The following is a 15,767-nucleotide window of genomic DNA, read 5'->3' on the forward strand; positions in this document are numbered from 1 at the left end:
GCATCGGCTTCACAAAACTTTTCCCTGATGGGGGCGTAGAGTCCATCCCTACCATGGAGAATGCCAACGGATTTATAATAGGATGCTTGTCTGAAGACTCTGACTCATTTTCTTGCTCCCATGAGCGGGAAAGGGCATCGGCCTTGCGATTCTGAGAGCCCGGACAGAACTGGAGTTTAAAGTCGAACCTGGAAAAGAAAAGTGCCCATCTGGCCTGACGAGGGTTGAGACATTGTGCGCCCTTCAGGTATAAAAGGTTCTTGTGGTCTGTAAGTATGGTGATTAAATGAGAAGCTCCCTCCAACAGATACCTCCACTCTTCTAGAGCGAGCTTGATGGCTAGCAACTCCTGGTCGCCAATGGCATAGTTGCGCTCAGCTGGGGAGAACTTCCGGGAGAAGAAACTGCAAGGATGTAAATGGCCATCTTTAGCCCTCTGAGATAACACCGCTCCTACTCCAACGGAGGAGGCATCCACCTCTAGGATGAAAGGAGAGTCGATGTCAGGCTGTTTCAGGACAGGCGCAGAGATGAACCTCTGTTTTAAAAGATGAAAAGCTTGCATGGCTTCTTCAGACCACTTGGACGGGTTAGCACCCTTCTTGGTGAAAGCAGTAATAGGCGCCACAATGGTGGAAAAGTCTCGTATAAACTTTCGGTAATAATTGGCGAACCCTAAGAACCTCTGGACCCCTTTGAGGGTTAAGGGTACCGGCCAATTCTGAATTGCTTGTAGTTTCTCAGGATCCATCTCTAGTCCGGAACCGGACACAATGTACCCTAGAAACGGAATGGACTTGACTTCAAAGACGCATTTTTCTAATTTGCAATAGAGATGATTGACACGGAGACGGGACAGAACCTCTTTAACCCAAAAACGATGTTCCTCTAAATCGTTGGCAAAAATGAGGATATCGTCTAGATAGACCACGACATGACGGTATAGAATGTCTCTGAAGATCTCATTGACAAAATGCTGGAAGACAGCTGGAGCATTGCTCAATCCGAAGGGCATGACGAGGTACTCATAATGTCCGTCACGGGTGTTAAAGGCGGTCTTCCACTCGTCACCCTCACGGATCCGGATGAGATTGTATGCACCTCGCAAGTCCAGCTTTGTAAAGATGGTAGCTCCGCTAACTCTGTCAAAGAGCTCAGTAATCAGGGGTAAAGGATAACGGTTCTTGATGGTAATGTCGTTCAAACCTCTGTAGTCGATGCACGGCCGCAGACCACCATCTTTCTTTTTTACAAAAAAGAAGCCTGCGCCGGCTGGGGAAGAAGAAGGTCGAATGAACCCCTTTGCTAGGTTCTCTTTAATGTATTCCTCCATAGAATGCGTCTCAGGCAGAGACAACGGATAAGTTCGGCCTCGAGGTGGAACCTTCCCTGGAACGAGATCAATCGGGCAGTCCCATTCTCTATGAGGAGGAAGGATATCAGCAGAAGCTTTACTGAACACATCCGTGAAATCTTGATATGGAGGAGGTGGAACATCAGACGACCTGGGGGAGGAAGAACAGACAGGCAATACTTTAAACAAACATGTCTCTGCACAGGAGGAACCCCATGCCAGGATTTGCGTAGTCGTCCAATCAATTGTAGGATTGTGAAGACGGAGCCATGGAAGGCCCAGGACCACAGGATGTGTGGCTCTTGGAATCACTAAAAGTGAAATAAGTTCGGAATGAAGAACTCCCACTCTCAGACGAACTGGTAGAGTCCTTAGAGCAATAACAGTATCAAAAATTTTACTGCCATCCACGGCAGTTAAGGAAAAGGAGGAAGGAAGTCTCTCGGTGGGTAGGGACCACCGTTTAACATAGGCTTCAGTAATAAAGTTCCCAGCTGCTCCGGAATCAAGGAGGGCAATGACGTTCCGATAACGTTGAGCAACTTGAAGCGAGACTGGGAGATTACAATCATGAGGAGATGGAGAGGAGATCATTACTCCTAGCCGGCCCTCTCCTGGGCGAGCTAGGGTTTGGAGTTTTCCCGGACGTTCGGGACAGGCATTGATGGTGTGAGACGGAGCTGCACAGTAAAGACAAAGAGACTCAGAGAGGCGTCTTCGGCGCTCAGCAGGAGTTAAACGGGAACGGCCAATTTGCATGGGCTCATCTTTAGATGGTGACAGTTGACGAGGAGGAGGAGCAGAAGATTTTGGAGCAGATGATCTTCCACGCTCAGTTGCTCTCTCTCTGAAACGTAAATCAACTTTCGTGCAGAGTGAGATTAGCTCATCTAACTTAGAAGGTAAGTCTCTGGTAGCTAACTCATCTTTAATAAGCTCAGATAAGCCATGCCAGAATGCAGCATACAGGGCCTCGTCGTTCCATGCCAGTTCGGATGCCAGGATCTGGAACTGTATCAGATATTGTCCTACAGTACGTGACCCCTGGTGTAAACGGAGAATCTCGGATGAAGCTGAGGTTACCCGGCCTGGCTCGTCGAAGATGCGCCTGAATGTTGACACGAATGCAGTGTAAGAAGATAGCAGGGTGTCGGACCTCTCCCATAACGGTGATGCCCAGTCAAGGGCGGAGCCACTGAGAAGAGAGATAATGTAGGCAATTTTTGTACGGTCACTGGAAAAATTGCCAGGTTGTAGCTCAAACTGAATCTCACACTGGTTGAGAAATCCCCTGCAGAATCTTGGAGATCCGTCAAATTTTGCTGGCGTTGGAAGATGAAGACGTGGAGCAGAAATGGGTAAGGTGGGTGGGGTTATAACTGGAGTCACTGTGGTTGACGCACCAGATGCGCCTGATCCACGGAGAGTTGTCTGAATCCCATCCAGCCGAGTAGAGAGATCCTGGAGACAGCGGATGATGTGGCCCTGTGCAGCCTCCTGATGTTCTAGTCGGGCTGCCAGTTCTTGCATCGGCCTGGCCGCTTGATCCTGGTCTCCGGCTGGATTCATTAGGTCAGTGCTTACTGTCACAACTGAGGGCCTGAGCTGACGGGAGGCAGCCTCAGTTGTAGGGGCTGAGATGTACCGGAACCTGGGAGGTTGTATCAGACCCCTGGACATGTAAGTAACATGAATAATAACTGCCCGAAGGCGTGACCACGACAACTTGGATAAAAGTCAATGATGTTTATTATGACAACTCCGCAACACAGCAGCAGTAAAAGAAAACGTAAAAGTCAGCAAATAATAAATACAGTTCCTGGGTACTACAGGATGGCAGGAGCCACAGGGCACTGGTAGTGTGAGATAGTTCTTATGATCTTCTAGATGAAAAGTCCTTACCAGGCCCGACTGTAGCAATGGAGATAACCCAGGATTGTGCCAGCTGATGTTCCAGGAAAAGCTGGGTTGCTGAAGGTAAAACAGCTGCTGTGGATACTGGCTGGAACCAGACTGTTGTTAGCACGGAGTGGATACTGGCTGGAACCAGTTAAGTAATAGATGAACTTGGGAGCGATGAAATATGAACTGAAATGTAGAACTTGAGAGCGGAGAAATAATAATACCGGTGGAGAGTGGTAAAGTGTAGAAAGGACACCGGCCCTTTAAGGGAAGCTGTACTCTGCTGAAAGCTGAGCTGGAAGCAGGTAATGTTTTAGCTGGAAACAGATGAATCCACAATGGATTGGAGAGTCAGGCTACACCGCAGGTGGAATGCTGGTGCGGGTCTCTATGGTGGAAGTCTTGAGACAGGAGCTGGAACCTGGAAGACAATCACAGGAGAGAGACAAACAGGAACTAGGTTTGACAACCAAAGCACTGACGCCTTCCTTGCTCAGGCACAGTGTATTTATACCTGCAGCAAGGAAGGGATTGGCTAGGCAATTATGCAGATTAACAATACTGACAACAGATTGGAGGAAATGATCAGCTGACAGAATCCAAGATGGCTGCGCCCATGCAGACACTTGGAGGGAAGTTTGGTTTGTAATCCATGTGGTAATGAAAACAGTAATGGCGGCGCCGGCCACTGGAGACAGGAGACGCCAGGCTGACAAGTGCACATCCAACCACGCGGACACAGCGGAGGCCGCGGCTGACGTAATCGCCACTCTGACACTCTGCATGCAGAAGCTCAGGGACGGCGGCGGAGGCCGCGGGAGACGCCATGCCAGATGTAATAAGGCGTTACTGTGACAGCGTCTCAGAGAGACAGGAGAGGATGCAGGAATGTGAACATTAGGATAACAGATGGGATCCGGTCCTGGAGCGCTGAGCCAGCCTTAGGAGGCATCTGATGGGTAAGAAATGGCGTCCAGATACCCGGATCGTGACAGTGTCTTGCACTTGTCTAGATTTATTTTAATATTTCACAGTTATTGTTTTTTTAAATTTGAATGAATTAAAAGTTACATTTTAAGAGAGTGTTTATTTAACTTCAGTGCGCCACCCACAGTCCAATTCTTTCCCCTTCCTTCAAAACTGTTCTTATATGTTGGCAACATATATGGTGTGGCAGCACCCCCACAATGTGTGACCAGATTTAAGGTGGCATAATACAAAATGGGGCTTTTGTGATTAGAATTAATTTGTTATCTAATTACTAGTGCAGTAGATTTCCCATCCCCTTTTTCCTCATATCTAACAGTATCGGCTGTACACACTGGTCGACGGACCCGTAATATATCGGCTGTTCAACAGAGAACGGCCGATATATCGGCCAGTGTGTACCCACCTTTAGACAGGAGAAAACAGACACCAAACTGACTTTTCAAACAATTGAATATCCCACATTATGTCAAAACTAGTAACCAGACTATAAAAATGATGGAACAACATAATAGTATTGTCAGCGTCGGCAGCTGTGTGCATCCAAACGGAGCAACACTTGAATTGCTCCGTTGGGCGCAAAACACTTGAATTCCCTCCACAGAGGTGAGGAGCAGCGTTAGCCTTTTATTATATAGGATAACAGCTACATTGATTTTCAGTATCTTCAACAAGTGATTTCTGGCAGAAGATCAAGTATCAGTATAACCCGAAAGAAAGATTTTATTTAGACAATATAGTTTATAGATGAAGTCAACTGCCTTACATGTTTATTCATAACCCCAGGGGTGTATCTAGGGGTCCGAGCGCCCGTGGCAAAGTAAGGGGCTGGCGCCCCCCCTACACACATTTGGAATAAGATGTGAGTATTGGAAATGGGGCATGGTCTTGTGGGGTAAGGGCGTGGACACAATAGTACTTCCAATTCAAATTATGCCTCACAGTAGTGTCCCTCATTCACATTACACCGCACAGTTGTGTGTCGTATTCACGTTACACTATCCCTCCCCCTAACCCACCTTTCCTACAGCCTGACCTTAACCCGCCCCGCCCCCCCAAAAGCCTCTTCAGTGGTGCTTAACCCTTACCCACCCTTCCTAATCTCCCTCCCTGCAGCCTAACCCTAGCCCTCCCGCCCTCGCAGCCTAACCCTAACCTTCCCACGCGGCTTGCCAGTGGAGACTTTGGCACCAACTCGATCCAGATTTTGGCATTCTGCATCGCTATCTATGTTGGGAGGCCAGCATCCGCATTCTGAGCAGTTTCAGGATGCTGGCGTCAGCTTTCCGACCACCGGGATGCCAAACGCTGGCATCTTGACTGCATCCTGAATGAAATGCTAATGAGCTGCTGTGAGATGCGCCTCAAATGGACCCAGCCATTAACCAAACACCATTAGTTGGATGGTAGAAGGGCTTCCTGTTAGAAGAAACATCAGGGTGCCATCACTTTCAAGATAAAATTATCAATTATACAATTAACTGATATACATTTCCTTGAACATGGCCTTGAAATAGGTAAGATATGTGTTTTCTTTATTACACTCAACAAGTTAAAGTTTTCGCTTACTTACTACTTACTTACATCTAACATGCATGATAATTGTGTAGTTTTCAAGGTACTACAGTCCCTTCTCCCAAACACTGACACTTTATTATTAACTTCAACAACAAATAGATCTATAGCACTGTGCTATATAACAATTGCTGTGTACCTGGTGAGAGTCTGTTACTACCGGCGCGGCGCGGCGCCGCTGTCCGTCAGCACCGCACTGCCCTAGTGATCAGACGAGTGTCCGGCAGTACCGCACTTGTAATCAGACTCACAATAAACTACAGTTACCAGCAGCCCTTGCTGCCGGGAGCTCCCAGCAACAAGGGCTGCTGGGAGCTGTAGTTTATTATGAGTCTGATTACAAGTGCGGTGCTGCCGGACACCTGCGCCGCTCCAGCAGTAACAGACTCTCACCAGGTGCAGTCTGACAGTACTGCTTTTCTATCCTTTGGCCGCGGGTGATACAGCCAGGCGGCGCCCCCTCCTTGCCTGGCGCCCCTGGCGAGTGCCATCCTGGCCAATAGGTAGATACACCCCTGCATAACCCCTTTAGTTTTTTGGATATTTTATTTTTACTACTGGAATAAGTAGTGAAAGATGAGCCTCATTTATTGAGTTGAGATTCATGCAGAGTATCAGCCTGTAGTACACCTGGGGATGCATGATATGTGCATATACATAGACACATTTTAATAACATTGTTCATCTGGGCATTTTTCTGTGTCATACGGTGCCACCTCCAATATCCAACGTAGAGCCACATCGTGTACTCTTGTATTACCCATATATACACACATATATATATATATATATATATATTGGATTGTTGTGATGTCGTCTCTGTTTACTTCCATGCTGCTGTGAATCCATCTACTGTATTAATTGATTTATACACTTATTTTCCAGACCACTGACTTGTGGCCCCAATTTTAGTCTGCTTCATGTTCTGACATACAGTGGCAAACACAGGATTTGTAGAGTGGGGGTTTCCAAATGCCTTTTTATAAATTGGATCCTGTGTGGAATACAGTACTAATATTTAACACTACAGATTGTCTACAGTATAGGCCACATCCCAGCATCCACAGCAGCGCCGGACAGCCAATACGGAAGGAGAGGGGACAGCTGCAGCGGCGCTTACTACCAATTAAATAGCGCTGCTGCGGCTCCAGTCCCCCTCCCTCCTCCTCCTTCTCCGCTGCCCGGCGCTGCTCTCTTCTCCCTCCACAGCGCGGCGGCGCACACAGCAGAGGCGGCATGTAATGAGTCAATTTGACTCATTACATGCCGCTGGCCGTGCGCCCTCAGGGCAACTGCGCTGTGTGCCAGGCCCACTTGGCACACACGTAGTTACGGCCCTGCATTGCCCCACAGTGCCAGATACACATTGCCCCACAGTGCCAGATACACAAATGCCCCCACTGTGCCAGATACACATTGCCCCACAGTGCCAGATACACAAATGCCCCCACTGTGTCAGATATACATTGCCCCCCAGTGCCAGATACATAAATGCCCCCCTCCCAGTGCCAGATATGCCCCCAGTGCCAGATACACATGTCCCCGCAGTGCCAGATATACCCCCAGTGCCAGATACACATGTCCCCCCCCAGTGCCAGATATGCCCCCAGTGCCAGAAACACATGTCCCCCCAGTGCCAGATATGGCCCCAGTGCCAGATACACATGTCCCCCCAGTGCCAGATATGCCCCCAGTGCCAGATATGCCCCCCTGTGGCAGGTATACATGCCCCCCTGTGGCAGGTATACATGTCCCCCCCAGTGCCAGATATGCCCCCAGTGCCAGGTATACATGAAGCACCCCCCCCCCTGCTGCTCACAGCTGCTGTCCTGTCTCCTGTGTGTGTGAGGGGAGGAGAGCGCAGCCTGCGCCTCTCCTTCCTCTCAGTCACCGGCGGGTGCGGGTGAGTTCAATTCAGCGCCGATCCGTGAGCCAATCAAAGCTCCGCGAGCTCTGATTGGCTCACGGGCGGCACTGATTTGAACGAAGACATCGAGGGGCAGGAGAGGCACAGGCTGCGCTCTCCTCCCCCCACATCAGCATACCCTCCAACATGACCCGCCCCACTAGGTACAAAATGCTCTGTTTCTGGATTTCCCTCTTAATTTATTATTGCCATCACCTGTGAAGAAACAGCTTTCTTATCATTTAACTAGTTCAGCACAGGTGATTGAAATCATAAATTAAGAGGGAAGTCCAGAAACAGAGCATTTTGTACCTAGTGGGGCGGGTCATGTTGGAGGGTCTGCATCAGCGGTAGCGAGCGGCGGCCCATCGGTGTGGGTACGGTGTACCCACTGTGAAATTATTAAGGGTACGCCGTACCCACCCGTACCCGCATGCTTGCACCGCTGGCTTTAAGGGTCTGCAACTCGCATTTGAATAACCTGGCATTAATAGTATAACCTTAATAAAAGTCTAAATCATACTTGCCTACCTGACCCTCTCCATGAGGGAGAAAATGCTCTGTTCCTGGACTTGCCTGGTAATGTATGATTGCCATCACCTGTGGTGAGCTAGTTAATTGATAAGAAAGGTGTTTCACCACAGGTGATGGCAATCATACATTACCAGGAAAGTCCAGGAACAGAGCATTTTCTCCCTCATGGAGAGGGTCAGATAGGCAAGTATTGTCTAAATATCATTTACAATTATTACCATGTGTACCGTTTTTTTTTATATCAGTTAATAATTTATCCTTTAATAAGAAATAGCTGTTGGTGTGGGCCGTTCCTGCGACATTAGCCTTGTGATCACTCAGAGCTATGTGCCACAGCTGACAACATTTAAAAAAAAAGTTTCCAAAGCTAATCTGCTGCATAGCTGGTGAAACAGAGCACGCCTGTGCAGACGATGAATGGAGCTCTACAACACCCATCATGTCAAGCTTACTGAGCGTGGCCAGAATATCACTTGTGCATGTAAAATACTCTTCTTAATACATATGAATTTATACGGTCCTGAGAATTAAGATGTATTTTTATAAATTATTTCCAGTGTGCATGAAAAATGGATTTTAATTTGCGTATTTTTTAAAATTGAAACCTAGAGACTTTTCCAAATGTCCACAGACAATTATGTGAAACATGTGACTTCCCTGAAAACTAAAGGGCCCTACACACTGGCCAACATGACTGCACGATATGAACGATCTTGTTCATTAATGAACGAGATAACGTTCATATCGTGCAGTGTGGAGGCTCCAGCGATGAACGATGCGCGGCCCCGCGCTCGTTCATCGCTGGTCCCCCGTCGGCTGTACATGCAGGCCAATATGGATGATCTTGTCCATATTTGCCTGCACTTGAATGCAGCCGGGTGACGGGGGGAGTGAAGATACTTCACTCCCCCCGTCACTGCCCCCCCCCCCCGCCGCCGGGTCGCTCGTCGGCCGTATTCCGCCGTCGGGCAGCTCGGCGGCGGATCGGCCAGTGTGTAGGGCCTATTAGGGTTGCAGGCACACACTGAGCTGAAAGCTGGCAGAACTGTAGTGTGTAAGTAACGCTAAAGATAAATAGCACCTCTCCTTGTGTACCTATGCCTATTTCCCAATAGATTGTAAGCTGGCGAGCTGGGCCTTCCTACCTCTATGTCTGTTATCACCCAGTTTTGTGTTATAATTGTTTCCAATTGTAAAGCGCAGCGGAATTTGCTGCGCTATGTAAGAAACGGTAAATAAATAATAACAAAATAAATAAGGTGGAGACCACACTATGGGCCTGATTCTGAGTTGCACACAGATGCATCTATTGGCAGTTTCCCATCCGTCCTTAGTGTACATCGTTGTGTCTGAATGTGTAAGGACTGACACCCCCACGTTTAGCGTCTGTGTATACAGTGTTATAGCTATTGGTGTGTCTTTAGATGTCTCCATTGGCCGCACTTATCAAAACTTGCAGCACCCCTATGGCAGGTACAGTGTCCCAGTATGATCATGGCCTCCTTTGCTTGCGGCTATGCATCTGAGAACGCAGCCTAGGGATGGCTGTTGACCATCGAAGTTTCATAATCATCGATGGTTTATGGCCGATGTCAAATACCTTTGCCATCGATGGGGAAGAACCAGATGATTCCCCTCCATCGATGGCACACAGGGGGCGTATCTAGAGAGGAGGGGACCTGTGTGCGGTTTCCGTGTATGGGACCCCTCCTCTCCCGCAGCCGGCAGCATGCTGTTAGTGCTCTGAGCACTAGAGACTCTGGCACAGTGCCAAAGTCTACAGCGCATATCTCTGGAAAATGTTGCGGTGGCCATTTTTTTGGAGAGCTGCACATGCACCAGAGTTTCTAGTGCTCAGAGAGCTAAGAGCAGCGCTGCTTGCTACGGGAGAGGAGGGGGCCCACACACGAACACCAGACAGGTAAGTATAGAAGAAATGGGTGCAGTGTGTGCGGTGTGGGCCCCTCTGGACCCAGGGGCCCGTGTGCACCGCACACATTGCACTCATTATAGATACGCCACCAGTGGCACAACATAACTCAGTGTTGTTATTTTTTGTACTTTTATAAGGTGCTGGACACGGAGCATTGCTACACCCCTGACTCCTGCAATCCCCTGCCCCCATTTCTGATTGGCCCACGGGGCAGCCAATAAAAGAACAGGGATAACCATTGATTGGTGAAACCATCGATGGTCATCCATGGCATAGTTGAACTATCGTTAGTCACTTGCCATATCACCATTGATGGTGACCACACCCGATGGCCATCCTTAACGCAGCCCGCGACACACTCATTTTTTAATGCACTGTACAGTAGCTAGAAAAAGGGAGCTGGTAATCTATAAAACTCATCCTTTGGAAAACCTATACTAGGCCTACGAGTGCCTACTACATTGTTTTCCCTCTCTGTCTAAAATGATATATGGCAACGATATCATTATTGCAAAACTGTAAGTTAAATAAAATGAAATGTTATTAATTCAGAACTATGGGTGAGTCAGTGAGACTCCCCTGGGTCTGGAGGGAAATAGCATGAAGAATGACTACAATGTGCATGTATTAAATCGATGTGCATCTGCCCTTTTTTTTTTTTTTTTACATATATAGCTCTTTATCGTTGAGCAGTATACAGCAGCGGTACAGCTGTAGCCAGCCAGCCAGCCAGACACACACGCCCCCTGTGCTCAGTGCTGCAGCTGCTGTATAATACAGGCAGGGTTGCTGCACACTGAGGTAAACAAATCTGCTGCTGGCGTCCCTAGCAACCGCCGGCCCGCTCTTTTCTGGCACAATAGAGGCTTGTCCCTCCCTCGGCATCATTTTAAGCTCTTTAATTGGCAAATACGCCTAACAGTCAACTGGCGAGGGTTTCTCATTGGGCGGCGCGTTCAAATGACTGATCCCGCCTTTTCCGCTGAATCTGTGTCTGTGTGGGAAGGAGGATGACATAATAACAAGCAGGACCGTGTGAGTAATGTGCTGCTGTGTGCGGGCTGCTGCTGAGGTGGGGGGAGGACAGTAGCACCTGTGTGTGCGGGGCAGCCGCAGGCGCTGGCTGGTGTAGTATGGAGAGCGGAGCGTGCTGCTTTGTCACACTGGGAAGTAGTGGCAGGCCAATTCTTTGTCTGATCATGCACATTGTTTGTCTATGTACCGCTCCTGCACCAGACCTACCTGAGGACCTGACACTGCTGTATACAGCATGTATTATTAGTAGCAGCCTAGTGCATAATGCCGTGTCACCAAGATGATGTACCCTTCATTCTGCATCACACTCAGCTCCTTACATTGCTTGTGTGGGAGGACACACAATAACAATTAGTGTTTCTAATAACTAATATTTCTCTATCGTCCTAAGTGGATGCTGGGGTTCCTGAAAGGACCATGGGGAATAGCGGCTCCGCAGGAGACAGGGCACAAAAGTAAAGCTTTTACAGGTCAGGTGGTGTGTACTGGCTCCTCCCCCTATGACCCTCCTCCAGACTCCAGTTAGATTTTTGTGCCCGGCCGAGAAGGGTGCAATTCTAGGTGGCTCTCATAAAGAGCTGCTTAGAGAGTTTAGCTTAGGTTTTTTATTTTACAGTGATTCCTGCTGGCAACAGGATCACTGCAACGAGGGACAGAGGGGAGAAGAAGTGAACTCACCTGCGTGCAGGATGGATTGGCTTCTTGGCTACTGGACATGAAGCTCCAGAGGGACGATCACAGGTACAGCCTGGATGGTCACCGGAGCCACGCCGCCGGCCCCCTCACAGATGCTGAAGCAAGAAGAGGTCCAGAATCGGCGGCTGAAGACTCCTGCAGTCTTCTTAAGGTAGCGCACAGCACTGCAGCTGTGCGCCATTTTCCTCTCAGCACACTTCACACGGCAGTCACTGAGGGTGCAGGGCGCTGGGGGGGGGCGCCCTGGGAGGCAAATGAAAACCTTTAAAAAGGCTAAAAATACCTCACATATAGCCCCAGAGGCTATATGGAGATATTTACCCCTGCCTAAATGTACTAAATAGCGGGAGACGAGCCCGCCGAAAAAGGGGCGGGGCCTATCTCCTCAGCACACGGCGCCATTTTCTGTCACAGCTCCGCTGGTCAGGAAGGCTCCCAGGTCTCTCCCCTGCACTGCACTACAGAAACAGGGTATAACAGAGAGGGGGGGCAAAATAAATGGCAATATATTAATATAAAAGCAGCTATAAGGGAGCACTTAATCATAAGGCTATCCCTGTCATATATAGCGCTTTTTGGTGTGTGCTGGCAGACTCTCCCTCTGTCTCCCCAAAGGGCTAGTGGGTCCTGTCTTCGTATAGAGCATTCCCTGTGTGTCTGCTGTGTGTCGGTACGTGTGTGTCGACATGTATGAGGACGTTATTGGTGTGGAGGCGGAGCAATTGCCAAATATGAGGATGTCACCTCCTAGGGGGTCGACACCAGAATGGATGCCTTTGTGGAATTACGGGATAGCGTCAACTCGCTTAAGCAGTCGTTTGCCGACATGAGGCGGCCGGACACTCAATTAGTGCCTGTCCAGGCGCCTCAAATACCGTCAGGGGCTGTAAAACGCCCCTTGCCTCAGTCGGTCGACACAGACCCAGACACAGGCACTGATTCCGGTGGTGAAGGTGACGAATTAACCGTATTTTCCAGTAGGGCCACACGTTATATGATTTTGGCAATAAAGGAGATGTTACATTTAGCTGATACTACAGGTACCACTAAACAGGGTATTATGTGGGGTGTGAAAAAACTACCAGTAGTTTTTACCGAATCAGAAGAATTAAATGACGTGTGTGATGAAGCGTGGGGTGCCCCGATAAAAAAACTGCTAATTTCAAAGAAGTTATTGGCTTTATACCCTTTCCCGCCAGAGGTTAGGGAGCGCTGGGAAACACCTCCTAGGGTGGACAAAGCGCTAACACGCTTATCAAAACAAGTGGCGTTACCCTCTCCTGAGACGGCCGCACTTAAAGATCCATCAGATATGAGGATGGAAAATATCCAAAAAGGTATATACACACATGCAGGTGTTATACTACGACCAGATATTGCGACTGCCTGGATGTGCAGTGCTGGGGTAGTTTGGTCAGAGTCCCTGATCGAAAATATTGATACCCTGGACAGGGACAATATTTTACTGTCGTTAGAACAAATAAAGGATGCATTTCTTTATATGCGTGATGCACAGAGAGATATCTGCACACTGGCATCACGGGTAAGTGCTATGTCCATTTCGGCCAGAAGAGCTTTATGGACACGACAGTGGACAGGCGATGCGTAGAGGAGTTATTTGGGGTCGGTCTATCGGATTTGGTGGCCACGGCTACGGCCGGGAAATCCACCTTTCTACCTCAAGTCACTCCCCAACAGAAAAAGGCACCGACCTTTCAACCGCAGCCCTTTCGTTCCTTTAAAAATAAGAGAGCAAAGGGCTATTCATATCTGCCACGAGGCAGAGGACGAGGGAAGAGACAGCAACAGGCAGCTCCTTCCCAGGAACAGAAGCCCTCCCCGGCTTCTACAAAAGCCTCAGCATGACGCTGGGGCTTCGCAAGCGGACTCGGGGGCGGTAGGCGGTCGTCTCAAGAATTACAGCGCGCAGTGGGCTCACTCGCAGGTAAATCCCTGGATCCTGCAGATAATATCTCAGGGGTACAGGTTGAAATTAGAGACAGAGCCACCTCGCCGTTTCCTGAAGTCTGCTTTACCAACGTCCCCCTCAGAAAGGGAGACGGTTTTGGAAGCCATTCACAAGCTGTATTCTCAGCAGGTGATAGTCAAGGTACCTCTTCTACAACAAGGGAAGGGGTATTATTCCACTCTTTTTGTGGTACCGAAGCCGGATGGCTCGGTAAGGCCTATTCTAAATCTGAAGTCCTTGAACCTGTACATAAAGAAGTTCAAGTTCAAGATGGAGTCACTCAGAGCAGTGATAGCGAACCTGGAAGAAGGGGACTTTATGGTATCCTTGGACATCAAGGATGCGTATCTCCACGTTCCAATTACCCCTCACACCAGGGGTACCTCAGGTTCGTTGTACAAAACTGTCACTATCAGTTTCAGACGCTGCCGTTTGGTTTGTCCACGGCATCTCGGGTCTTTACAAAGGTAATGGCCGAGATAATATTTCTTCTTCGAAGAAAAGGCGTATTAATTATCCCATACTTGGACGATCTCCTAATAAGGGCAAGGTCCAGAGAACAGCTAGAGATGGGTTTAGCACTATCTCAAGAGGTGCTAAAGCAGCACGGATGGATTCTGAATATTCCAAAATCCCAATTAATGCCGACAACTCGTCTGCTGTTCCTGGGGATGATTCTGGACACAGTTCAGAAAAAGGTTTTTCTTCCCGAAGAAAAAGCCAAGGAGTTATCTGACCTGGTCAGGAACCTCCTAAAACCAGGAAAGGTGTCTGTACATCAATGCACAAGAGTCCTGGGAAAAAATGGTAGCTTCTTACGAAGCAATCCCTTTCGGCAGATTCCATGCAAAGGGATCTGTTGGACAAATGGTCAGGGTCGCATCTTCAGATGCACCTGCGGATAACCCTGTCGCCGAGGACAAGGGTATCCCTTCTGTGGTGGTTGCAGGAGGCTCATCTATTGGAGGGCCGCAGATTCGGCATGCAGGATTGGATCCTGGTGACCACGGATGCCAGCCTGAGAGGCTGGGGAGCAGTCACACAGGGAAGAAATTTCCAGGGAGTGTGGTCGAGCCTGAAAAAGTCTCTTCACATAAGCATTCTGGAACTAAGAGCAATCTACAATGCTCTAAGCCAGGCGAAACCTCTGCTTCAAGGAAGACCGGTGTTGATCCAGTCGGACAACATCACGGCAGTCGCCCATGTAAACAGACAGGGCGGCACAAGAAGCAGGAGGGCAATGGCAGAAGCTGCCAGGATCCTTCGCTGGGCGGAGAATCACGTGATAGCACTGTCAGCAGTATTCATCCCGGGCGTGGACAACTGGGAAGCAGACTTCCTCAGCAGACACGACCTTCACCCGGGAGAGTGGGGACTTCATCCAGAAGTTTTCCACATGCTATTAAACCGTTGGGTAAAACCAATGGTGGACATGATGGCGTCTCGCCTCAACAAGACACTGGACAGGTATTGCGCCAGGTCAAGAGATCCGCAGGCAATAGCTGTGGACGCGCTGGTAACACATTGGGTGTACCAGTCGGTATAGGTGTTTCCTCCTCTGCCTCTCATACCAAAGGTTTTGAGGATTATACGGCAAAGAGGAGTAAGACTAGTGGCTCCGGATTGGCCAAGAAGGACTTGGTACCCGGAACTTCAAGAGATGGTCACGGACGATCCGTGGCCTCTACTTCTGAGAAGGGACCTGCTTCAGCAGGGTCCTTGTCTTTTTCAAGACTTACCGCGGCTGCGTTTGACGGCATGGCGTTTGAATGCCAGATCCTAAAAGGAAAAGGCATTCCAGAAGAAGTCATTCCTACCTTGATAAAGGCAAGGAAGGAAGTCACCGCGAAGCATTATCGCCGTATTTGGCGAAAAT

At 48.9% G+C, this 15,767-nt stretch overlaps 1 protein-coding gene across 5 annotated transcripts in view; it reads left to right on the forward strand.

Moving 5' to 3' along the window:
* Positions 1–8,654: 8,654 nt before the first annotated feature.
* The window catches only part of PASK (PAS domain containing serine/threonine kinase), a 351,902-nt gene continuing 344,789 nt past the window's right edge, over positions 8,655–15,767 (forward strand). The window contains exon 1 of one of the 5 annotated variants that reach the window (XM_063915754.1): positions 8,655–8,739. In XM_063915754.1, coding sequence (XP_063771824.1) covers positions 8,738–8,739 — 2 coding nt within the window. In that variant the 5' untranslated portion in view covers positions 8,655–8,737. Of the gene's footprint in view, positions 8,740–10,060; positions 10,180–11,069; positions 11,227–15,767 lie in introns of those variants that run through there. The other 4 variants (XM_063915758.1, XM_063915756.1, XM_063915757.1 and 1 more) reach the window with 4 other exon arrangements.

The sequence above is a fragment of the Pseudophryne corroboree genome, chromosome 4, assembly GCF_028390025.1.
Source record: "Pseudophryne corroboree isolate aPseCor3 chromosome 4, aPseCor3.hap2, whole genome shotgun sequence".
Classification (NCBI taxonomy): Eukaryota; Metazoa; Chordata; class Amphibia; order Anura; family Myobatrachidae; genus Pseudophryne; species Pseudophryne corroboree.